Consider the following 26717-nt stretch of genomic DNA (forward strand, 5'->3'; position numbering starts at 1 on the left):
TCTTGGGAGTGCATGTGCCCAGGGCCAATCAGTACTGTCCAGAGGGTCAGGGATCCTGGATCCTTACAGGACAGTCAAAGCAGAAGGAAATCTCCTCCTACAAGCTTCAACTGTTGTAAAGTATTTAGCAATTTATATTTACTAAAATAATTGAATTTCCATATTCTGTCAGAGACTAGATCTAGTGAATGCAGGGTCCTGGGTTTAGTAACACTTTAAACAAGTCAGTGCAGATTATAGCTTATCCGAACAGATTCAGTTTAATACATCCATAACATACCCCAGCATTTTATAGGTGCACAGTTATATCAGTCACATTATTCCAATTATAAGAAAATGGGTTAAGGCAGATGAACAAAGGAGTTGTGAATGTTTGTGGAAACACCCTATTCTAACGACACATGGTGCCAAGAAATCTGCAACTGTTCTGGACCTTTGCCTGGTTTGTGCTTTGTCACTGTAGAGGTAATCTTGATACTCTTCTCTTCCTCTGGTATTTTAGCAATGGCATCTGAAGAAAATCAAACTAGTGCTATGTAACCTTAGTGTAGCAAATAAGGCAGTATACATTCACCTACAGCAGGCAAAATAAAACAAAAGCACACAATGTAATTTAGACAGTATATATATTTTTAGATTTTATTATTTGTACATTAAAAAAGGCTATTAAATTTAGCTGAACAACAAGTCAAATATTGCTAGAATATAATCCAGAAGGCAATAATTTACAAGCACAGTGATAATTACCTAATGTTTACAATATGATATGCATGAACATATTCACTACTGAAACATTCATAAATATCTAGCATCAGATTCATGAATGAGCATCACCCACCCCTGGCCCTTCTGAACTATTCTGTATTGAACCCAACCCAAGGTACATCCCACAGTAGCACAGCCTTTTCCAGCAGAAATCCCTCAGCAGTCCCTCACCTGCTCAGTCCTCAAAAGACCTGTATAGGGCTGTACTCCGAGTCTCAAATAAAAGAAGAGTATTTCTGCCATGGAGGCTGAGGTAAGTAAGGAAGTGGGTCAAGGTGCCGAGTGATTGCTACATTTATAGGACAAAATGTAATGTTAAAGCGCAAACACCTTTGGCAGCCAGTCATTTCATATGATCATATATGTATTTTGTTGGGGTGACAATTGATCGTTTTCTATCAAATGTCCACATCACTACTGTCTCTATTGCTTGTTAAAGCAAACCTGTACAAGGAAAATATGTAGACGGTCATTGACGTTTTTCTAAACATGTTTCCTGAATATTTTGAGCTGCAAAAAGATGGCCAAAATAAGCCAAGTGTGGGTATTAATCTTTATCCTCATCCTGAATCCAATGGGTCAGCATAACAGATATATGCGTGTAATATTTTGGTATAAGTTAAGATCAGCACTAGCAGCCTACATATTACCCTCCTTCTGAAAGTACAGATTACCTAGAAATAAACCAAGTACTTTCTAAGCAGTGGCTTTAAGAAATTACCAATAATGTTTCTTAGTAGCCAACTTCATTCATTGTTAATATAACAATGACTGCAGAAGACAATACATTACACGTAGAGCAGGTAGTCTGCAAAAGCTATAACCCTCAGTTAGCAGTGATCAGTGTCTTGATAAGAACTAGCACAAAATGTTTAAAATATGTACATATTGCATATTTACAGGCAGCACTCCATCATACAATCGCTAGCTTAGAGACAGAAGCCCCTCCACAGGTAAATAGCTTACAGTCTCAGAGAATCCACCATCTTATGCTTTAATCAAGCCACCAGCAGCTCTAAATTATATAGTGGGAACAGAAACCAGCACAGCTTGGAGTCTGCAGGAACCCTCCTCTCAAGGTTGGCATCTATATAGGCTGGAACTTGCATGACTACAGAATACATACCTCAGGCATTGAGAGATCAAAGCACAAACCATGTAGAAGAAAAGGGAGGACTAGAAGTAAAGCTGCTGCTATATAAAACAGCTCAGTTTTACAGGTGATTTAATAAGATCACAAAATATTAACCTTCACAGAACAAGGCCTGTTTTATTTGTTAACAAATGCTGAACTGAAGCACATTTACAAAATGCACATGGTAATAGCTTTTAAAAACAATCCAGAGGCAGAAATTATCTCTACGGATAATATTCTTGCAATAAGTTAAATTGTACAGTTGAGGACCAAAATCAGATCAATCCACAGGTATCCATTGAGTGGAGCCGAGCTAAGAAATAAAATGAATATACTAGTAGTATACCTTGGCCACAATATGCTTCTAGGATAGTCCAGATTGTGGAGTATACTTGGCAACTAAAAAAAAAAAAAAAAAAAAAAAAGGCATTATGTACAAGGCAAAAATGTCCTTGGGTAGTGTACCATTTGTTTATTTCACAGGTTTGGCCTCCTGTGGATTTTCTCCAGTATCCAAAGTCTTCAGGAGTCGGAAAAGGCCGGCTGCTTCTCGTATTCTGCTGAATTCTATACAGAAAGCCTGCACCTCTATAAACAAGTCCTGGACATTGATAATTTTGTTTCTAATCAACGACTGTAGAAAGACACAAACCAGTCTGACCAAGCGATTCTGCAAAAAGACAAAGACCATCACTAAATAAGTCATATAAAACCTCATCATTAAGACAAGCAACACCAAATATATAAGGCTGCAATTCCTTTATAGAAGGACCATTTGAAATAATAAGAAAAACAAACAAACAAACACACACACACACACACACACAAGCAATACCCTTTATTTATTTTACCACTTAAAGTGTTACTAAAGCCAGGACCCTGCATTCACTATATCTGGTCTCCCACAAAACATGGAAATGCAATACTTTTAGTAAATATAAACTGCTAAATGCCCTTTCTCAACAGTATATGGCAGTCTTGTGACTTCCATCAGTGTTCAGGCTGAGCACTGGTTAAAGCTTGCAGGAGGAGTTTCCATTCTCCTCTGACTGTCCTATGAAGCTGCAGGACCCCTGACCCTCTGCCTCCCAGGGATCTGTTCCATCAGCAGATGGATTGGGGACAGTGGAAGAGGAGGATCAGAAAAGAGCAGATCAAACCATCTTTTTACACATTGCAGAGGATTAACCCCTTCCCGACCAGCCATCGCAGTTGTACTGTGGCAGTTTGGCTCCCCTGAGCAAACCGATGCAACTGTACATCAGTTCACATTTTGACCACTAGGGGGAGCGCGGGCCCATGGTGCAAAGCCGGAGCCGATGCGAGTGCCCAGCAGGCGCGATCGCTTGTGACAGAGCACGAACCGGGATCTGTGTGTATGTAAACACACAGATCCTGGTTCTCTCAGGGGAGAGGAGGAGACAGATCGTGTGTTCATACCAAGTATGAATAACAACCTCTCCTCCCCTAGTCAGTCCCCCCACAGTTAGAACACAGCTAACCCTTTATACAGTAATCAGCGCATTTTTAAAGCACTGATCACTGTATAAATTGTCACCGGTCCCCAAAAATTTGTCAAAAGTGCCCAATTTGTCTGTCTCAATCTCGCCATGTTTTTTCAACTTCCTGTCTCCGCCCCTTCCGGGGAGGAGTTTGAGTATTTGTTATATATAAGCTCAGCAGTGTGGGGGTACAGATACATGCCCCTGTTGATGGCTTTGAGCCGAAACGCGTCGGGTAACATGCTTCGTACCCCATACTGCTTTTTATGATTTATATTCACGTGATTTTATTATAACTTTTTTTAAATAAAGCCATCACGGTTTTACTTTTTGACCTGTACCATTGGAGCAATTTCTTTCTTCCTTGCGCATGCTGTGATTCATGAGTTTGGCTTTTCCCATCATTGGCCCTGACCATTGGGGTTCGCGTCCTGGAGAGAGCATCTGACAAGATTGGTTCCAACATCTACAGTGGAGTGACCATCCGACAGAGCCATCCATTTGCACAGAACCCAGGGTCCGCAGTGACCACCACGCCCTACCTGACTTGGTGTTAGTACTAACACGCAAGTCCATCACAGCTGGTAAGAGTAATCCATTTCATTTATATATCATCTTGAAGAATTGCTACAGACAAGCCTCTACCATTGTCTTGCTTATTTGAACCCAGATCTCCTGTGAAGCATTCTTCCACCAGGAAGCATTTCCATGAACTCTCTCCACTGATTATTGAACTCTTTCATTACACCTGTTCAGTGTTTTCACCTGTTCGGTTGTTAACACACACTGATTGGATGTTGAGCCAATCTTCATTCACAAATTTTACTATTTGTGTTCTTTGCATTTGTATACGTGAATATGTTAACACTTTTCACTCATTATTAGCGCTGCACTTTGTTTTTGTTTGCTTTGGACTTTGTTTGTTTGTGTGCTGGCTGCTTTTAGGTTCACCACTTGTTTGTTAGCGCAATTTTTTCCCCCCCAATATAAGAATACATATCTGCCTAAGCTGAGGAAAAACATTTATTTTTTATTTTTTTGGATATTTATTATAGCAAAAAAAGTGTGTTTTTTTTCTAAATCGTCGCTCTTTTATAGCACAACAAATAATCTTCCAACAACTTCCTGGATTCCCTGCATGCTTTTGCAGTTTCTCCTCAGCTGGTTCACCTTCAAATTTTAACAAAAACGTATCCCACGGTCTTGCTTCCTGAAAATAGTGATTTCTGCTCCAACTCCACCTCCTAAAACTCCTCCTATGCAGTTCAGAAGGTAGGCTTTGTAAAATGTGTGACACGCCAGTGCCTACTTACAGGTTATAGTGAATGTGTCACAGAATACAAAAAAGTAAGTGTGTGGGGATCTTCACAAAGTAAGCAGACAAGATCATTCTGATTAAGAGCAGTAAACTAGAAATAATTTAAATAAACATTATAAGTTTTTATTTTGGTTAATCACTAGCTTTGGATAATAAAGTTTTTAAAAGAAGAGCGAAAGATTGACCATTTAAGCTTTATTGAGGTCAGTGCCCCTGCTGAGGAGATTCACATCCGACAACTATCATGAAGAGAAGAGGGGGGAAATCCAAAAATGTCTTCACAGCAATATGTGAGGCAAAATCAGCCAATGCGAAGACCTTCTGTGACAACTCCAAGACCCTTTCACACTGGGGCCGCTGTCGCTTGTTTTAGCAGCGCTTTTCGTACGCTAGCGGGCACTTTTAACCCAGAAGAAGTTAAAAACGCCTGTGTTGCGGCTTTTCCAAAGTGCTGCCTATTCATTTCAATGGGCAGGGTGTTTCGGGAGTGCTATATACAGCACTCCCAAACCGCCCCAAAGATGCTGCTTGCAAGACTTTTCCCCTAATGTCCCGCAAGCCCCCTGCCCCAGTCTGAAAAGAGACACGGATATGAATGGGAGGCGGTTTTCAGGCGCTATTTAGAGGCTATTTCTTGCGCTAAAACTCCCAAAAAACACCTCAGTGTGAAAGGGGTCTTAAGAAGAGGCACGATTAAATCTTATTGGTGACAAATGTCTTTGGAGAGGTTTTCTCCAATTTACCATTGTGTCTCCAGGACAGAAAGTGATGAGAAAAAATTCCCCAATGGAATACAGCAAAAATAACCACACAAGTCTGCCTCAAAAGTTAGCTCATGTTGCTTTCAGAGCCCCAGTTTTTGAGTTACAGCAGGAGACTGAGCGCTTATATGTGAATGCCCAATCATTTAAATGACATGGAATTTTGTTTGCCGCGTTTTGGAGCTTTGAGCTGTAAAATGCTCAGGTGTGACTGGGGCCTTACATTCTCAGAAAACACCTACCTGCATATATTTGTCCTTAATTTGCTCACAGGTGGATATGCAATTTGATATATAAAGGTGAATAAATTCAGGAGGAAGATCAACTGCAGTTGTTAGCCTGCAGAATAAAACAAGAAGGTAGGATTAAAATGGATGCATTAAGAAAGCCATCATCTTAAAAACATCAATATGCTAAACAGAGACCTAAACAAATGAGGGGGAATGGATGGCCAGTTGTTAAATTGGTTTTAAACCTCACACATGAAATATGACCAAAGCAAACATAGCATGAACAAGGAGCACTGGTGGGGGACCCAAGAAGGAGGAGGATCGGAGCTCCTCTGTGGATAACCATTGCAGAGCAGGCAAGTATAACTTGTTAAAAAAAAAAAAAAAAAAAAAAAAAAAGGGAGCGTGTCCAACCCACTGAATCTAGGAAATTACCAGGAGGTAGAAATAGGGAAAGGTCATACTTGGTGCTCTCCACTAAAGCAATGTCCACCCACATGATTTCACAGGCAAGTTCCCAGATGCCTCTCTAATCATTAGGTCGTTAATAGGGCTTAGGATATGCAAATATTACAGCGACAGTCTAAGAAATCTAATTGACAAAAATCAGCCACGACAAAAGTAAGCCAATTAAAAAAAATAAAGTGTTGACATAACTCACCGATTAACAACTTCCATTGAATGTAATGACATGTCCATGTTGACCAGAACAGAGAAATACTCTGTTATCTGACTTGACTGCATCAGCTTTAACAACATTTCAATTGCAACCAAGGGATTGTTTTCTACCAGGTCTGGAAGCTTGGCAGGAGTGAGGCCAATGTGATAAACCAGTTTAGGGTCTTTTTCCAACTCTGCAAGGAGCTGAGGGAAAGAGCAATTCATTGTTTAATAAGCAGATAGATTTGGTTTAAACACAGCATTTTAAATTCAAATAGGAAGAAAAAAAAAGCTCAACATCACTTTTATCATCATTACAAGCAGATTACTTTTGTCACAGTATTAGGCTGGGTTCACACCAATGTGGTCACGGGGTAACAGCAGAGGGTCAGATGCATCCCTGCTCAACGATTTAGCTGCGACTCAGGTCTGAATTCACATCTAAAAGCAGAGCCAAAGACACACAGGACCGTTTTCCAAAATGTGGGCCACAACCGCCCCGGTACTGTGTGAACCGGCTACATTGAGAGCCAGTCACACTGTCATGCGAATTAGATGCAGTGAAATCCACATCCAAGTTGCATCAGTGTGAACCCAGTGTTGGAGGCTGAAGGTCTTCCCATCTAGTTTTGTGCCAATATGTATTATGGTCACACAATCCATGTCTAGATGAGATATAGTAGATATAGTCTGTCTAAACTGCCCTCTTACTGCAATGGTGATACTTTTTTGCTTAGCTCCATAATGCCTAAGGGAGGCAAAACTGAGAACACCAGAGATACAAGAACATAATGGGTTTTTGTATCAGTCTGCATTTACCCAAACCTAAATGCAGTGTATAATAATCTTTAGAATTCAGCCCAGTGATTTCTTTCAGACTTTTAGCACCTGCACACAAAAAGCCCAAAGATCAACTTGTTTGGTAGCAATTCAGAGATCTACCATGTGACTTTCTCTGTGCACCCATCTACCCTTGGTTAAAAAAAAAAAAAAAAAAAAAAACACACGAACAATAAGGCCCCTTTCAGACTGGGGCGGGAGCTGCGGTGGCGGTATAACGCCGCTAAAAATAGCGGAGCTATACCGCCGGAATTGCCGCGGGTATCAGCCGCTAGCGGTGCGGTATTAACCCCCGCTAGCGGCCGATAAAGAGTTAATACCGCCCGCAATGCGCCTCTATAGGGGCGCATTGCGGGCGGTATTGCCGCGGTTTCCCATTGTTTTCAATGGGAAGGAGCGGTGAAGGAGCGGTATACATGCCGCACCGCTCCAAAGATGCTGCTGACAGGAGATTTTTTTTGTCTCCCGCCAGCGCATCGCCTCAGTGTGAAAGCCCTCGGGCTTTCACATTGAGTCTGCAGTGAAGGAGTTTTTCAGGCGCGATAGCAGCGCTATTTTTAGCGCTGTACCGCCTGAAAAACTCCTCAATGTGAAAGGGGCCTAAAGGACGCTCTATAGCCATGGCCCAGAATGTTTTAACCCACCACTGGGTAAATAAACTTGCCTTGGACCAACACATCGAAAGCCAGAAGCAACACCAAAGCATAGTAGAAAGACCCTGCACAAAATCCATTACAAAGACAATGACATCTCATCCTTAAATAAATATAGGGAGCGAATACCTGTGTCTGCTGAGGAGAGGACAGTGGACTTTTAAATGCCTTGGCCATGATGCGCTTAATTTCTACACCAGTGCTGTTCTTCACACACATTGATTTGTCCCATTTGATGGCATGATCAGGATCAATGGGATTCAACCAAGCAAGCTCATCGTCGCAGATGTGTAGAGGAGGAGGGGGTCGTATAAATTCTGGACGGAAGTGGCCTTAAAAAAGAATGAGTTACACTGAGAAACTTACCAATGTAATAAAGAAATACAAAACCATTAAGAGATAGTGCAAAAATAAAGTCATAACATTTGTGTCTGTTTCAGTAAAAGAAAATGCATGTTATTCTCATAAAAACTTAAACCACCCAATCAACAAAAAAATTATATCGAAAACATGGTCACTCTGATATGAGAAAACAATGTTACTTACTTTCAATTGGTGGCTTTGGACCACTGACCAAAGCTTCGGTAATTTGAGAAGCAACAGAACTGTCAAAACCAGAATTGGAGGAGTCTGGATCAGGATCACTTAGGATACTTGGGAAACTGGCTTTACTCTGAGTTGGAAGTTCAGACTGCCGTTCTATAAAAAAAGAAAAAAACACAACAACAAGAATTTTGAGTGGTTTACATTTCAAAATGGACTTGATAGTTATTCAGAGTCATTGCCATTACATTTACCTCTTTTTATTTCTCCAATAAGAAATAGAAAATAAATAAAAACGTACGCAGTGCGAGTGTAACCTCTAAGACACTGAGGGGCATAATTGATGTAGAACAATCTGCAATTGATATCAGAACCCATGAAGTGCTCTTCTTTCAAAGTGGTGGTCTAGTAAAGTAAAATGCTAAGAGTGGCACATGTCTCTTACCTGCTAGCGCCAACTGAAGTCCACTTATGTCTACTGGCTGTGCCAAGCTTGCGACATCCATGACAGCGATCTGTCTAGGTGTCTTTTTAAATAATTCTCTAGGTGGTGCCAACATCAACTGAGAAAGGAAGAATTTTTCAGGTGGTGTAATTGCTGGCAGAAAACCTGCAGAAAGAAGACATTCTCATTATTAGACAAATGTTCAATCCTTATGGATAACAGTTTTACAAATATGATAAAACATTTCAAATGCAAGAAATATCAGAAACAATCTGGATATTGATAAAAATTATAGCATCAAATCACTAAATATTAGCACAGATAGAAGCCATTACACCGATCCCATCATTTAACCACTTCCCGACCTCCTCATGTACATTTACGTCGGCAGAATGGCACGGACAGGCACAATCACGTACCTGTACGTCCTCTGCTAGACGTGGGTGGGGGGTCCGATCGGGACCCCCCCCCGGTACATGCGGAGGTCGGGTCCGCTCGGGGAGCGATCCGGGACGACGGCGCGGCTATTTGTTTTTAGCCGCTCCGTCGCGATCGCTCCCCGGAGCTGAAGAACGGGGAGAGCCGTGTGTAAACACGGCTTCCCCATGCTTCACTGTGGCGGCGCATCGATCGAGTGATCCCTTTTATAGGGAAGACTCGATCGATTGTGTCAGTCCTACAGCCACACCCCCCTACACTAGTAAACACACACTAGGTGATCCCTAAATGTTACAGCGCCCCTTGTGTTTAACTCCCAAACTGCAACTGTCATTTTCACAATAAAGAATGCAATTTAAATGCATTTTTTTGCTGTGAAAATGACAATGGTCCCAAAAATGTGTCAAAATTGTACGAAGTGTCCGCCATAATGTCGCAGTCACGAAAAAAAAAAAAAAAATAAATAAATAAAAATCGCTGATCGCCGCCATTACAAGTAAAAAAAATAAAAATGCAAAAATTATTTTGTAAACGCTATAAATTTTGCGCAAACCAACCGATAAACGATTATTGCGATTTTCTTTTTACCAAAAATAGGTAGAAGAATACGTATCGGCCTAAACTGAGGAAAAAAACATTTTTCATATATGTTTTTGGGGGATATTTATTACAGCAAAAAGTAAAAAATATTGCATTTTTTTTAAAAATTGTCGCTCTATTTTTGTTTATAGCGCAAAAAATAAAAACCGCAGAGGTGATCAAATACCACCAAATGAAAGCTCTATTTGTGGGGAAAAAAGGACGCCAATTTTGTTTGGGAGCCACGTCGCACGACCGCGCAATTGTCAGTTAAAGCGACGCAGTGCCGAATTGTAAAAACCCCTTGGGTCTTTAGCCAGCATATTGGTCCGGGGCTTAAGTGGTTAAACTAAACGCTGGTGTCTACTTTCCTGGAGAAAGTGGGAAACCTCTTTAGGGTCCTTTCATACAGGCTTGTCCGCTTGCCCAGCAGGGGATCAATCTGCTGATCTCCGCTGAGCAGGCAGATGATAGGCCCGTCTATGCTCATTGTACTGAGATGGACCTGTCAGACTCCTGTTCTCCTTTATGGGGAGATCGGATGAAAACAGATTGCCTGTCCGTTGGGATTTCAGGGACATGTCATCGCCGACATCCGCTGCTCCATAGGAGTGAATAGAGGCGCCGATCAGGTCCGCCTAAAAAACTGACAGGGGGACCTGATCAGAAAGGCATCTTAGCCTGAAATAAACAATCTTCCAATCCTGGGGCAGCTGTGCCACAAAGAAAGCCAAGCAGCTCAAAGTGTAAATAACGTTTTCAGTTCCGCCTGTCAGTTTTGACGGCGGACCTGAACGGCCGCTCCATGCAGTCCTATGGAGCGTCGGATGTCAGCGGAGACATGAAAACCCAACAAGGGCCACCACCTGCACGGTAAGTGTACTGGGCAACAAAATCTTTTTAGCTCTTGGAGTTAATGAAGAACTGTAGAAATTAAGTATGAATGTCTACCAAATTTTTTTTTTGCCTGGAATAAAAACACCTTCCAAACTTTAGTGTATAGTTTTCAGGTATTCACTGAACATTCACTTTTCTCAGGAATCCTACGCTCAGCCTCCAGGTGGAAGAGCCAAGAATTCAGATAGAACACCAGTCCCTGTGATAATATAGCCAAACAATTCTGTTGAATCCATGGAAAAAAGAACTGCTAGAGACTTCAGAGATGAGACCCAGCTCCTTTATTGGGCCATCAAGATTACTTGGGTTGGTCCACGATGATCTACCTCATCACTAGGGGTAGCAAAGATATTGGGGAAAAGCATAAGCCAACCTGAAAGGCATTATAAATCTTTCACCCGTCTAAGATCTACAATGACTATGTAGATTCATAGTTTCATTTGTTGACTTGTACAGACAGTCTAAAGATCACAATTCTCGCGGTGTAACATCTTCTTTCACATTATACAAAAAAAAAAAAAATTGGGCTAACTTTATGGTTTAATTTTTTTATTCTTCGTCTTCTTCATTAAAGTGTATTTCAAAAACCGCTGCGCAAATACGGTGCGAATATATATTATTATTATTATGTTTGGGTGTTCCAAGTAATTTTCTAGCAGAAAATAATGATTTTTAGTTGTAAGCAACTAATGTCAGAAAAAGGTTTGATCCTTAAAGCGGAGGTTCACCCTAAAAACAAGTATATACCATTCAATCCAGCATACTGACCGACATGTACAGTATGCCGTTTTTTTTTTTTTCCGGTTTACATACCATAGTATAGGTATTCCCCCCCCCCCCCCCCGGCTTTTGGGTAGTGAATCCCGCGGGAGTGGGCGTTCCTATTCGGAGACTAAGTGATTGACGTATGACAAAAGCTTCCCCCCCTGGCGCAAATGGCGCGTCACCAGTTTCCGAAAAAAGCCGAACGTCGGTGTGCAAGCGCCGTATAGAGCCGACTCGCAGTTCAGCTTCTTTCAGAAACTGGTGACGCGCATTATGCACCGTGGGGGAAGCTTTTGTCATACGTCAATCACTTAGTCTCTGAAGAGGAACGCCCACTCCCGCGTGATTCACTACCCAGAAGCCGGGGGGGGGGGGGGGGGGTTGAATACCAATACTACGGTATGTAAACCGAAAAAAAAAAAAAGAGAATACCAGCATACTATACATGTCGGCAGTATGCTGGATTGAATGGTATATACTTGTTTTTAGGGTGAACCTCCGCTTTAAATGGTTACACTTCCTTCATCTACACAACGGAGTTCTTTTGATTTGAAAAAAGAAAAGAAAAGATACTTTGTTTCTACTGATTCGTGTGTTGTAATAAAACATGGCGGATAGCCTGGATTTCGTTTTTCCAGCTGTAAGAACTCTGCACTTGTTAGAAAGATCAGGAAGGAAAAATATTGCGATTTTGATTAACGATTAATCGTGCAGATTATTTATAATCATTTGAATAGCTGTGTGTTCCCCGCAGCGTCTCGTCATGTATAGCCCCTCCCCCTTGTCCGGAAACTTTGATAGGCAAATCACCCGTCCCCAGGAGGGAGTGTCTTTACATGACAAGGCGCGGCGGGGAACACACAGCGATTTAAATGAAAGCTGTTATGTTCCCCAAGCGCAAATCAACTAGACGGCAGCGGCGGGGGGGGGGGGGGGGGGGGGGACTGGTTTCTGCATTTAAAAACAAAGTATCGGTATTGACGAGTACATGAAAAAAAGTATCGGTACTTGTACTCGGTCCTAAAAAAGTGGTATCGGGACAACCCTACACACAATTGTTTGTTTACATTTTTATCCTTTAGCCACTTGCCAACCACCCTATAGCAGATTTACTGCTATAGGGTGGCTGTTCTATATATACACACACATATGATTCTGCACGCCACTTCTGTTGTGATCAGTCACAGCAGAAGCCAATCAGCAGGTGCTGGCCAATGGATGACTGCTGGCACCTGTTGATCACTGAGGAGACACACTGGACAGAGCTCTGCATATGTAAACAATGCAGAGCTCCGTCCTGTTAGCGGGGATGTGCTGGATTTCATTTCCCTGCAAAGGAAATAAAATAAAATCCAGCACCACACTGTGTATACAAAAACACTGGTAAGACACGCAGTTAACCCCTTGATTGTCCTAGATGTTGAACCCCTTCCTAGCCAGTATCATTAGTACAGCGACAGTGAATAATTTTAGCACTGAGCACTGTATAAATGTCACCGGTTCCTACAAAGTGTCAGATTGCCTGCCGCAACATTGCAGTCCCACAAGTCGCCGATTGCTGCCATTACTAGTATAAAAAATAAATAAATGCCTGCGTGTGTTTTATATATATATATATATATATATATATATATATATATATATATATATATATATAATATCACACACACACACACACACACACACTAGTTTGTAGATGCTATAAAATTTGCACAAACCAATCAATATATACTTATTGGGATTTTCTTTTTTTAAGCAGAATACATATTGGTCTAAATTTATGAAGAAATATTGTTTTGTTTTCTTTAATTGGCAGGCTTATTTTGAGTATAGCGCAAAAATAAAAAATGCAGGAGGTGATCAAATACCGCAAATATGTATATATTCCCTGCGCAGGTTTTCTCTAGGTACTCCGGTTTCCTCCCCCACTCCAAAGACATGCTGGTAGGTTAATTGGATCCTGTCTAAATTGGCCCCAGTATGTATCTGAACGTGAGTTAGGACCTTCGATCGGGGGGTCGACAATATCCGGGCGCCAGGTCGCATTGGCGAAAAGAAATTGTGACCTGGCGCCCGCCAGTAATTGAGGCAGCGGCCTCAATTACTGGTCGCGGCGGGAGCGCAAGGAGGCACAGGATCCTGTGTCTGTGCGCCCCCACCTCCCCCGCCGCGCGATCCCGGCAGGTCCGAGATGGCCGGTAATTCCGGCCGTTGCTTTGCGGCATTGTGAAGTCCCAAGCTCTTCGGAAGCTTCTGTGAGCTGGCGCCATCTGGTGGTGGCCGTTGGCATTACATTACATTGGCATTGCAGCAATTATGTGTGTAATTTTTCACTATTTTCACTGCCATCTCCTTCCCTCTAATTAGAACCCCCAAACATTATATTTTTTATTCCAACACCCTAGAGAATAAAATGGCGATTGTTGTAATACTTTCTGTCATACCGTATTTGCGCAGCGGTCTTACAAGCGCACTTTTTTTGGAAAAAAATACACTTTTTTTTAATTAAAAAAAGAAGACAACAGTAAAGTTATCCCAATTTTTTTTTTTATATTGTGAAAGATAATGTTACGCCGACATGTCACGCTTCAAAATTGCGTCTGCTCGTGGAATGCCGACAAACTTTTACCCTTTAAAATCTCCATAGGCGACATTTAAAAAAATCTACAGGTTGCATGTTTTGAGTTACAGAGGAGGTCTAGAGTTAGACTTATTGCTCTCGCTCCAACGATCGCTGCGATACCTCACATGTGGTTTGAATACCGTTTACAAATGCGGGTGCTACTCACGTATGTGTTCGCTTTTGTGCGCGAGCTCTTCGGGACGGGGCGCATTTTCTGGCTCCTAGATTCCAAGCAAATTTGTCAAAACCTGCCTTAGATTGTAAGCTCATTAAGGGCAGGGACTGATGTGAATGTACTAATATATATCCACTTCATTACTGGGCACTTAAACCCCCTTCGTGCCCAGACCAATTTTCAGCTTTCAGCGCTGACGCATTTTCAATGACAATTGTGCGGTCATACAACACTGTACCCAAATTATATTTTTATTATTTTTTTCCCCACAAATGGAGCTTTCTTTTGGCAATAAGCGTATATTGGATTGGTTTGCGCAAAAGTTATAGCGCCTACAAAATAGGGGATAGATTTATGATTTTTTTTATTTTTATTTACTAGTAATGGCGGCGATTTGCGATTTTTTTGTCAGGCCTGCGATATTGCGGCGGACGTATCGGACACTTTTGACACAATTTTGGGACCATTCACATTTATACAGCGATCAGTGCTATAAAAATTTGAAAATGTGCTTGGCAGTGAAGGGGTTAACACTAGGGGGTGAGGAAGGGGTTAACACTAGGGGGTGAGGAAGGGGTTAAGTGTATTCCCTGGGAGTGTCCTTACTGTGTGGGGGGAGGGGACTGACCGATGCTGTGTCCCTATGTAAAGGGACACAGATCGGTCTCCTCTCTCCCTGACAGGACGTGGAGCTCTGTGTTTACACACAGAGCTCCACGTCCATGCTGTGTCACCGACGATCGCGGGTACCTGGCGTCCAAAGACGTCCACTCGGCACTGACACAGGAAGTGGTTAACTCAATACCAAAGAGACAGAAGAACAGGAAGTGAGGATTTCTCAGAAGAAATAAGGACATTTAAAAGCAAAATGGAAGAATGAGGTAAGTGAAGGAGGACTGCACTAGGGTAAAGGAAGCCATTTAGGGGGAAAAAAAAATTACCAAATGTGGTGGCTAAGTTTTTTTTAACCACTTCAGGCCCGGGCCAATTCTGACACTTCGTTTCTACATGTAAAGATCATCTTTTTTTGCTAGAAAATTACATAGAACCCCCGAAACACTATATATATGTTTTTTTAGCAGAGACCCTAGAGAATACAATGGCGGTCATTGCAACTTTTTATCTCGCACAGTATTTGCGCAGAAATTTTTCAAACGCGTTTAAAAAAAACAGAAAAAAAAAAAAAGTAAAGTTAGCCCAATTTTTTTGTATAATGTGAAAGATGAAGTTACGCCGAGTAAATAGATACCAAACATGTCACGCTTCAAAATTGCACACGCTCGTGGAATGACGCCAAAGTTCGGTACTTAAAAATCTCCATAGGCGATGCTTCAAAAAAAAAAAAAAATTCTGGTTACATGTTTTGAGTAACGGAGGAGGTCTAGAGCTAGAATTATCGGGACTTATGTGTCCTCCCGACCCCCCCTTCCTTTTTTTTTTTTTTTTTTTTCTTTTTCTCTTCTTATTTTCACTATACACAATAAGGGGAACTGTTTCCCCCATAATAATTTCTTCTTCTTTCACTTTTTATAATATAGGGGACTATGCTCCCCTTCTTACTCATCTTTTTAATTTTTCTTTTTTTTTTTTTTTTTTCTCTTCAATCTTTTTTGTCGGTGAGGTGGGCTTTTGCACGTAAATAATATAAAAATAATAATAATATATGCACAGTAGGGGGTTGTTCCCCCCTTATACTAAACCTTTTGCCTTTCTTTTTTTTTTTTTTTTTTTTTTTCTTATTTGTACTATACACAATAAGGGGAACTGTTTCCCCCACAATAATTTCTTCTTCTTTCACTTTTTAATTTTTTATAATATAGGGGACTATGCTCCCCTTCTTACTCATCTTTTTAATTTTTCTTTTTTTTTTTTCTCTTCAATCTTTTTTGTCGGTGAGGTGGGCTTTTGCACGTAAATAATATAAAAATAATAATAATATATGCACAGTAGGGGGTTGTTCCCCCCTTATACTAAACCTTTTGCCTTTCTTTTTTTTTTTTTTTCTTATTTGTACTATACACAATAAGGGGAACTGTTTCCCCCACAATAATTTCTTCTTCTTTCACTTTTTAATTTTTTATAATATAGGGGACTATGCTCCCCTTCTTACTCATCTTTTTAATTTTTCCTTTTTTTTTTTTCAATCTTTTTTGTCGGTGAGGTGGGCTTTTGCACGTAAATAATATAAAAATAATGATAATATATGCACAGTAGGGGGTTTTTTCCCCCTTATATTAAACCTTTTGTCTTTTTTTTTTGGTTAGGAATATGATAGCACCTTATAACGTTAGCAATAATAAGATTATACACAACAGAGGTGAATCTTCACCCGATTTTAATTTATTTGTTTCTTTTTTTTTTTGTTTTTTTTTGTTTTTTTTGTGAGGTTTTTGCACGTTTATAATATTAAAATAATAATAAAATTTGCACAATAGGGGAGATCTTCCCCCATGTTTTAAAATTGTCGACCCTTCACTTTGTACATACACAATAGGGAGAATCTATTACTCCTGGATTAAATTGTTGTTTTTTGTGTTTTTTTTTTTTTTTTTTTTTTTTTTTTTTTCTCCTCTCTCCTCCTCTTTCCCCTCGCCCTGAACCCTGTGGCCTCCATCCCCCCCACCGCTAGGGGGGTTTGAGTTCTACCCCCAGGACCCCCCCCCCCAGGGAAACTAAATCTTAAAGGGAAAATTAGAGATGGGGCAAGTTCGAAGTGAGTAACCCTGTAGCACTAGTGACAGACTAAGCCTTCTTCTCCTTTTTTTTTTTTTTTTTTTTTGGTATAAGAGGTACCTATTGAGACCACTATGTTGTAAGTCTGTATGTTGATTTTATGTATATTTATTGTTATGTCTGGAAAAAAATCAATAAAATGGAATGCTGATAGAGCTAGAATTATTGCTCTCGCTCTTACGTTCGTGGCGACACCTCACATGTGTGGTTGAACACCATTTTCATATGAGGGCGGGTCTCGCGTTGGCTTCTGCATGCGAGCTCATGGGGACAGGGGCACTTTAAAAACATTTTCCTTGTAATAGGAATATGGCATGACAGGACCTCTTTACGGTGAGATATAGGGTCAATAAGACCCCACATCTCACCTCTAGGCTGGGAAGAATAAACACAGCCGAAGCAGCGCCGTTTTTTTTTAATGCAGAGGCCGGGCGTGATGTCATAACATCGCGCCCGGCCTCCGACGATCATAGAGACTTTGCCGACTATCTGGTCCCTCGAAGATCTCCATCTGGGGGGCGGCGGTTCCTGTCACCAACTCACAGGTGGGTCGGTAGAAGCACCGGAGGGGACGACGACGTCCCCTTTCGCCGCCCGTAGGAACGATCAAGCGGCGGAACAGCCGCTATGATCATTCCTATGGTGTAGGGAATCGCTGGCTAAAAATGCCGATATCTGAATGATCATTCAGATATAGCGCCTCAAAGTACCACCATGCCCATATGACATCCTCTGGGCGCCAAGTAGTTAAAGACTAACAACATTTTTTGCAAAAACAGAAAATACCTGTTGATCTTAAAGGGGTTGTAAAGGTAAATGTTTTTTCACCTTAATGCATCCTATGCATTAAGGTGAAAAAACATCCGACAGCACCGCCCCCCCCCCCCCCCGAGCGCCCGTTTTACTTAACTCACCCCTCGAAAGTCCCGGGCGTGTCCCCGTCATCCTGTTCGGTTCCCAGCCTGGCCGTTGATTGGCTAGGTTGGACAGATTGATAGCAGCGCTGCTGTCAATCACATCCAATGACACGGGGCCGAGTGATACAGTCGAGGGCTATGGCCGCCGCTGTATCACGGGAGCGCGCTCGCAAGAGCTTTACACCATGCGAGGGAGCTCGCATGAAGGTGGAAAGCTTTTGCGAGGAGGAGCCGAGACAGCCGCCGAGGGACCCCAGAAGACCAGGTCCGGGGACACTCTGTGCAAAACGAGCTGCACATCGGTGGTAAGTATAACATGTTTGTTATTTTACCCAAAAAACATTCTTGCCTTTAGTGTTCCTTTAATATAAAACTTGGTATTCTTGTCACTTCCTGTGAGCTGATTAAATATGGTTATCAATAGTGAAATATAAACTGCTAATCCCCCCCCAATGTATTGGAGATGGAGAGGAGGGCATGTTTGCAGTCCGAATCAGGAGAGCATCCTAGGGTGACAACATTCCATGTATGTAGCAGTGTTGTCACCCCAAGACAGGAAGTGGTGTTACTGGCAGGATCACCTGGTATAAATAAAATGAAGATGTAAAGGAATGCTGGGACAATCCAGATGGTGCGTTTGGATAGATGCAAGTGAACATGGCTCTGCTGCCTGGAGGGGTCTGATATAAATTCAGAGATGTTATTAGAGTGTGAGCTGTGTGCCTCACCTGACAGCAGCCTCTCGGCCTCCTCCCCGGCCGGAGGGTTGAGCAGATGAGCGAAGATGGCGGCGAAAGGGTTGGCGGCGAGGGGCTCGGTACGGTACATCTCCCAGAGCAGGTAGAGTGCGGTGAGGCGCTGCGGGGAGGTGGGCAGGAGGTCCGGCTGCTGCAGAAGCATTACCAGCACCGAGCCCACCCGGAAATGGTCGGCCTTGGTGAAGTAGTGGTGGAAAGCGCTGGACAGGCCCTCGAACGTTTGGCTGCAGGCCTCCTCCGTCAGGATGCCCAGGAGGTTGGACAGCTCCTTCCCGCCGAGACTCATCGTGAGGCCGCCGACGACCGATACAGCGAACACCGCTAACCCGTCTCTTCTCACATGGGACCGGGAATACTAATAGACGGCGATACTGTTAGTGACCACTCGGCAATGTCCTTGTCAATAAAGCTTGTTTTGGCGAAATAGCCGGCAGTAACGTAAGCCATGGCAAACCCCGGCGTGCGCGCTCATGAGCCACACAGCAGCTTATAAAGCGCATGCGCGAAAAAAAAAAAAAAGGAGCGCGCCCCTGAATAGGATGTTATGGTTTGTGTAGCTGGTTGTATTTATATATAGAGGAGGTGTCTGAGACTGTCTAAGGATAGTGGTGAGTGTGCTGAGGGAAGGAACAGCTTTCAGTCCACAATTGCCTGTACTCTGTTAGTTACCAGGAGAATGAAGAATTGACGACTGCATAACGTACTTGTACTGCGGCAAAGTGGCTCTATTTCGCACAATCACAAACCTTTACATGTGCATTAGCGTCTAGGGTGTGTGTGTACACTCATCCAGCGACCCAATTGCGTGCTGATTGGAGGGGGAGCCAATTAGTGGGGCTGGCAAACTCAATAATCGCCGGCCACTCACGATTGTTCCAGAGCGAGGCAGAACAGCAATCTGCCTATGTATGTATTTATAATTTTTATTTATTTCAGGTACTTACAGATTGCCGTCAAATTAGAAAGCACTTTACATATAGATTGTACATTCACATCAGTCTCTACCCTCAAGGAGCTTACAATCTAAGGGCCAGATTCACGTAGAATTGCGGTGGCGCAACGTATCCTAGATACGTTACACCGCCGCAATTTTTCATCGCAAGTGCCTGATTCACCAAGCACTTGCGATGAAAACTACGCCGGCGGCCTCCGGCGCAAGGCGGGCCAATTTAAATGGGCGTGTGCCATTTAAATTAGGCGTGTTCCCGCGCCGGACCTACTGCGCATGCTCCGTTTCTTAACTCCCGCCGTGCTTTGCGCGCCGTCATTTTTTTTTTGAACGGCGACACGCGTAGCGTACTTCCGTATTCCCGGACTTGGCTTACGCAAACGACGTTAAATTTTGAATTTCGACGCGGGAACGACGGCCATACTTTAGACAGCAATACGCTTGCTGACTAAAGTTAGGGCACCAAAAAAAACTACTAACTTTGCGACGGGAAACTAGACTAGCGGCGACGTAGCGAACGCGAAAATCTGTCGTGGATCCGCCGTAACTCCTAATTTGCATACCCGACGCTGGTTTACGACGCGAACTCCCCCCAGCGGCGGCCGCGGTACTGCATCCTAAGATCCGACAGTGTAAAACAATTACACCCGTCGGATCTTATGGATATCTATGCGTAACTGATTCTATGAATCAGTCGCATAGATAGAAACAGAGATACAACGGCGTATCAGGAGAAACGCCGTCGTATCTCATTTGTGAATCTGGCCCTAAGGTCCCTAACATACTGGGGCCAATTTAGACAGGATCCAATTAACCTACCAGCATGTCTTTGGGAGTGCTGAAGGAAACCAGAGTACCCAGAGGAAACCCACACAGTCACAGGAAGAACATACAAACTCCAGGCAGATTGTAAAGCAGGAACAAAGATTGTCTCTGGACAGCCGCACTCTGAACAAATTGTAGCCTTTTATTAAAAGGACAGCACTACAAGTCACAGCAAAATAAAATAAAACCTGACCTCTGACACTGAAACTAGTGCTTAGTCATAGCTGGACTCCAGGACAGGTAAGTGTCCTAATATTAAAAGTCAGCAGCTGCAGTATTTGTAGCTGCTGGCTTTTAATATTTTTTTTTCAGCGGACATCCGCTTTAGATCATCAGCACAGATGGTAGTTGATTTTACCTGGAAGCAAACAAACCAGGGATTTTAATAAAGGCAGACCTCTTTTTTATTTTTTTATCTTCACAAGCTCTAATATACCACAGACCATGTGTTCCATTTTCTGGAAAACACATGGAGAGGAACCATTAAATGCCAAATTGTGCAGCTACATGAATAAGGAAAGCCAGAATTTGCTTTGCTGCAGATTTATGTTCCTGCTCCCCAGGTGAATATCCGTCATCCAAATTGATACATCAGGAAATTGGCTTTTTGTGGCATTTTAGGAATTTGTTACGCTCCTGTCTACTATGGGAAAAAGTACAAGTAGTACTTTGCCCACTGCTGTCAAGTGAAAAATATATTATATATAGGTTTGACAAATTTGCTTGGAATCTAGGAGCCAGCTAAAAAAGTTAGGAGCCAAAAAACGCACCCCGACCCTCCAAGCTTGCGCGCAGAAGTGAACGCATACGTGAGTAGCGCCCACATATGTAAACATTATTCAAACCACACATGTGAGGTATCGCCGCGATTGGTAGAACAAGAGCAATAATTCTAGCCCTAGACCTCCTTCTGTAACTCCAAAACATGCAACCTGTAAAAAAATTTAAACGTCGCCCATGGAGATTTTAAAAGTTTGTTGCCATTCCACGAGCGGACGCAATTTTGAAGCGTGACATATTTGGTATCAATTTACTCGGCGTAACATTATCTTTCACAATATAAAAAAAAATTGGGCTAACTTTACTGTTGTTTTATTTTTTAATTAAAAAAAAGTTTTTTTTTCCCAAAAAAGCTGCGCTTGTAAGACTGCTGCGCAAATACGGTGCGCGAGAAAGTATTGCCACGACCGCCATTTTATTCTCTAGCGTGTTAGACTAAAAAATATATATAATGTTTGGGGGTTCTAATTAGAGGGAAGGAGATGGCAGTGAAAAAACACATTAGAAATGCTGTTTTTTGCTACTTGTAATGTAATGTAATGTAAGCTGTAATGCCAATGGCCACCACAAGATGGCCACTCCTAGATTCCTTCTGCAGGCCTCAGCTTCCTTCTGTGAAGGCCGCAAAGCCGCGGCCTCAATTACCGGCAGGCCCACCGCGATTGCGCCGGCCGGTAATTGAGGCCGCGGCTTTGCGGCCTTCTGCAGCCCTAAGCTGTGCCAGGTCACAATTTCTTGTTGCAATTGCGACCTGGCGCCCGGATTTTGTCGAGGCCTGATATAGATAATATCTATATCCACACACACACTGAAAATAAAAACATTAATTAATATATAATAGTGATTGCAGCTGCTGTACACACAGCGCTATTCACTTGAATGACAGAATATAATAATATTATTAATAATAATAAAACATATATATTACAGCACTCACAACATCACAAGGGAATCAAAATAACAAGCGACAAGAAACATTAAATGGGAAAAACGTCCATGTATATTGTGCATAGGTGCTCCAAAGTGCTGTTGTGCTCCAAACTTCTAGGTGTGCCACACACCCCTCATGTGTCCCCACTTACTAGAAGGAATGGACCCCTAGCTTTTCAGTCTAGGGGTCATTCAAACTAAAATGCTGTCCATACGGAACAAAGATTGTCAAGCTATGACTAAGCACTAGTTTCAGTGTGAAACACTTCAGCAGTCAGGTTTTATTTTATTTTGCTGTGACTTGTAGTGCTGTCCTTCTTTTAATAAAAGGCTACAATTTGTTCAAAGTGCGGCTGTCCAGAGACAATCTTTGTTCCTGCTTTGCTAAGTGCATTGCCTGCACCTGAGTTGTCTGCAATAAGGATGAGCTCCGGCGTGTTCGCATTGAACACGTGCTGAGCCCGCCAGGAAGTCGGCACCCGCGCTGCTCTAATCACAGCCAGGCAGACATTTCCCGATGCTTGGCTGCAGAGATCGGGAAATGTCTGCCTGGCTGTGATTAGAGCAGCGCGGGTGCCGACTTCCTGGCGGCTCCGCACGTGTTCAATGCGAACACGCCGGAGCTCATCCTTAGTCTGCAACAGAGGATATTCATCTGGGATCCCACCTGGAGCGGCTATTCCCTTCCACCAGGCAGATTTTGTCGTGATTGGGATATGTAAACAAGGGAGATCGCCGTTCTGACAGGGGAGAAGATGGAAATCTTGTGTTTCTGCTAAGCAGGAACACTGATTTCTATCTTCACCCAGTCAGAGCAACCCCCACACAGTTAGCAAGCACCCCCGAGGGACACACTTAACCCCTTGATCGCCCCTGTGACACTTAGGGGGTTATTTACTAAAGGCAAATCCACTTTGCACTACAAGGAAGTGCAGTCACTGTAGATCCGAGGGGGACATGCAAGGAGAATAAAAAAAACGGCATTTTAGCTTGCACATGATTGGATAATAAAATCAGCAAAGCTTACCTTCATTTCAGATCTACCCCCTCAGATCTACAGCGACTGCACTTGCAAGTGCACTTTTAGTGCAATTTCAAGTGCACTTTGCACTTGTAGTTCAAAGTGGATTTGCCTTTTGTAAATAACCCCCTAAGTGTCACTTAGTGTCAGATTTGTCATCCACAATGATGCAGTCCTGCTAAAAATCGCTGATCGCCACCATTACTAGTAAAAAAATAAAAAATGCCTTAAATCTATCCCATAGTTTGTAGATGCTATAACTTTTGTGCAAACTAATCAATATATGCTTATTGGGATTTTTTAACCAAAAATATGTAGCAGAGTACATATTGGCCTAAATTGATGAAGACATTTAGATTTTTTTTCTCTTTCTTTTCTTTTTATAAAAGTGTCATATTTTGTTGTTTATAGAGCAAAAACTAAAAACCACAGAGGTGATCAAATACCACAAAAAGAAAGCTGTATTTGTGGGAAAAAAAAGGACATCACTTGTATTTGGGTACAGCGTCGCACAACTGCGCAATTGTCAGTTAAAGTAACAAAGTGCCGTATCGCAAAAAATGGCCTGGTCATTAAGGGGGTAAAACCTTCCGGGCTGAAGAGGTTAAAGGAATACTAAGACATAGTGTATTCCAACAGAATATAGGTTAAATCAGCACGTCACACTAAGGCCTCAGTCACATAGGCACTGTGGCCTGTACTGTGTGAATCAGTCATTTAATAATGCAGCTGGAGCTCCGTGCAGGCAACCTGTGTGAAGTATAAGGATGAAGCGGCTGGACGGACACTTGCCTAATCTGACATGCTTGCAGCAGCCGGTGAAACCCCCAAATGCACAGTGTCTGCGTTCAGGGCCGCTCATCCACCTTTGCATATCTATCAAACTGGGACACGTCTGTGCAGCCACTGAGTCAGTATAGCAGCTCCAGCCACATAAACAGCCAATTCATGCTGTACAGGCCACAACCCCCATGTGAATGATGATGTGAACCCTAAGTGATGCATTCCGCAAAGGCCAAAATAACTCACTTTCTGACCATATTGCAGTCAGGAAGCAATGGAATCAGCCAAAAACGGAAGAAAGGTGGCTTAGTGATTAGCACTTATGCTTTGCAGCACTGGGGTCCTCAGTTTAAATACTGGCCACGACACTAACTACACAATGGGGGTTATTTACGAAAGGCAAATCCACTTTGCACTACAAGTGCAAATTGCACTGAAAGTGCACTTGGAAGTGCAGTCGCTGTAAGTTTGAGGGGTAGATATGAAATGAGGGGAAGCTCTGCTGATTTTATTATCAAACCATGTGCAAGCTAAAATGCTGTTTTTTTAATTCTCCTTGCATGTCCCCCTCGGATCTACAGCGACTGCACTTCCAAGTGCAATTTCAAGTGCACTTTGCACTTGTAGTCCAAAGTGGATTGGCCTTTCGTAAATAACCACCAAAGTTTGCATGTGTTTCCTCCCATACTCCACCGTTCTTTCTTTTATTTTCATCTGGTGATCAAGCCTCTCTAAGTTTTTTTTCAAAAGAACAAGCTCTCCAGCCGAATGAATCTGTTACAGAGATGAGGCAAACCATTAAACACTAGCCAGGGCACTAGTCTATCTAACATTAACCTTCCACTACCAGTGACGGCGAATGTGGCACCCCAGACATTTTGGAACTACCTTTCCTAGAATGCTCAACTACACTGCAGAGTCCATGAGCCTCATGGGAAATGTAGTTGCAAAACATCTGGGGTGCCAAGGTTCGCCATCACTGACTGCCAATTCTGTTGTCCAAAGGTGCTCCTTCATCCATTTATAACTCTGGTAGGGAAACCTAATAAAGTGAAAGCTACTGACAACAGTGAGTAACTACAGCCCCACTGAGCTTAGGGAGAACATATATTTTCTGAAAGCAGAGCATCCATAGAATTAAATAATGTTGCATTTTATTTGTCACACAATATTGGTGCAACTGTTTATCAAATCCATATTCAGTAACAACACATTTTAGTGCATACAAACTAAACTAGATCTGCACATTTCCTTTAAATATAAAAGATAAAACTGAGTTGAGTATATAGATACCAAATATGTCAAGACTTGTCATGACAACAAAGTTTCATACCCATCATTGTCTATAAGTGACTTTAAGAACTTTTCGTTTTGAAGTTATCCATAAAAATGCTGACCTGTGCCCTGGTGTGCTCTCATGTGCCCTGATGTGCTCTCATGTGCCCTGATGTGCTTTCATGTGCCCTGATTGTGCCCTGATGTGCTCTCATGTGCCCTGATGTGCTTTCACGTGCCCTGATGTGCTCCCATGTGCCCTGATTGTGCCCTCATGTGCTCTCATATGCCCTGGTGTGCCCTGATGTGCTCTCATGTACCCTCATGTACTGGGCTCTGTACATCAGGGTACCCTGTGCCCTGTACCCTGATGTGTCATGTGCCCTGTCCTGATGTGCTGTGCCCCATGTGCCCTGATGTGCTCTCGTGCCCCATGTTCCCTGATTGCGCCCTGATGTGCCCCATGTGCCATGATTGTGCCCTGGTGTGCTCGTATGTGCCCCATGTGCCCTGATATACCCCATGTGCTCTGATTGCGCCCTGATGTGGCCCATGTACCCTGATGTGCCATGGGGCACATGAGAGTACATCAGGGCACATGAGAGCACATCAGGGCACAGCACATCAGGACAGGGCACATGGCACATCAGGGCACAGCACATTAGGACAGTGCACATGGCACATCAGGGTACAGGGCACATGAAACAGCACATTAGGGTACAAAGCCCAGCACATCAGGGTACATGGGGTACCCTGATGTGCTGGGCTTTGTACCCTGATGTGCTGTTTCATGTGCCCTGTACCCTGATGTGCCATATGCCCTGTCCTGTACCCAGATGTGCCATGTGCCCTGTCCTGATGTGCTGTGCGCTGATGTGCTCTCATGTGCCCCATGTTCCCTGGTGTGCCCCATGTTCCCTGATTGTGCCCTGATATGCTCTCATGTGCCCTGGTGTGCTCGTATGTGCCCCATGTGCCCTGATATTCCCCCATGTGCCCTGATGTGCTCTGATTGTGCCCCATGTACCCTGATGTGGCCCATGTACCCTGATGTGCCATGTGCCCCATGTACCCTGATGTGCTGGGCTTTGTACCCTGATGTGCGCTGTGCACTCATGTGTGCTGTGCCCTGTGCCCTGATGTGCTGTACCCTGATGGTGAGTGGTCAGTGTGTAGTGTAGTGGTCAGTGTGCAGTGTAGTGGTCAGGGTTAATAATGCGTTCGCTGACACCAGTACTGTTTTTGAAAAGTTTGCATGCGGCCCCCCATGGGATATGGAAACTTGTCTTGTGGCCCTCAGGTAATTTGAGTTTGAGACCCCTGGTCTAGGCTGATCTCCCTGGTATAGAGGAGAAGCTTTGTCTACAATCATAGTATATGGGTCTAGGCTGATCTCCCTGGGAATGAGGAGAAGCCT

General features: G+C 43.0%; 1 protein-coding gene across 1 annotated transcript; it reads right to left on the reverse strand.

Moving 5' to 3' along the window:
* Positions 1–1994: 1994 nt before the first annotated feature.
* Positions 1995–19196, reverse strand: CNOT11 (CCR4-NOT transcription complex subunit 11). The gene is made up of 7 exons (XM_040336433.1): positions 18708–19196; positions 8853–9017; positions 8411–8563; positions 7994–8196; positions 6373–6575; positions 5724–5820; positions 1995–2570 (listed from the first exon to the last, which is right to left on the reverse strand). Exons 1-7 carry the CDS (start codon positions 19021–19023, stop codon positions 2373–2375), a joined length of 1335 nt encoding a protein of 444 aa, XP_040192367.1. The 5' UTR covers positions 19024–19196; the 3' UTR covers positions 1995–2372.
* Between the last annotated feature and the right edge of the window lie 7521 nt (positions 19197–26717).

This window comes from Rana temporaria, chromosome 2 (genome assembly GCF_905171775.1).
Source record: "Rana temporaria chromosome 2, aRanTem1.1, whole genome shotgun sequence".
NCBI classification, from domain to species: Eukaryota; Metazoa; Chordata; class Amphibia; order Anura; family Ranidae; genus Rana; species Rana temporaria.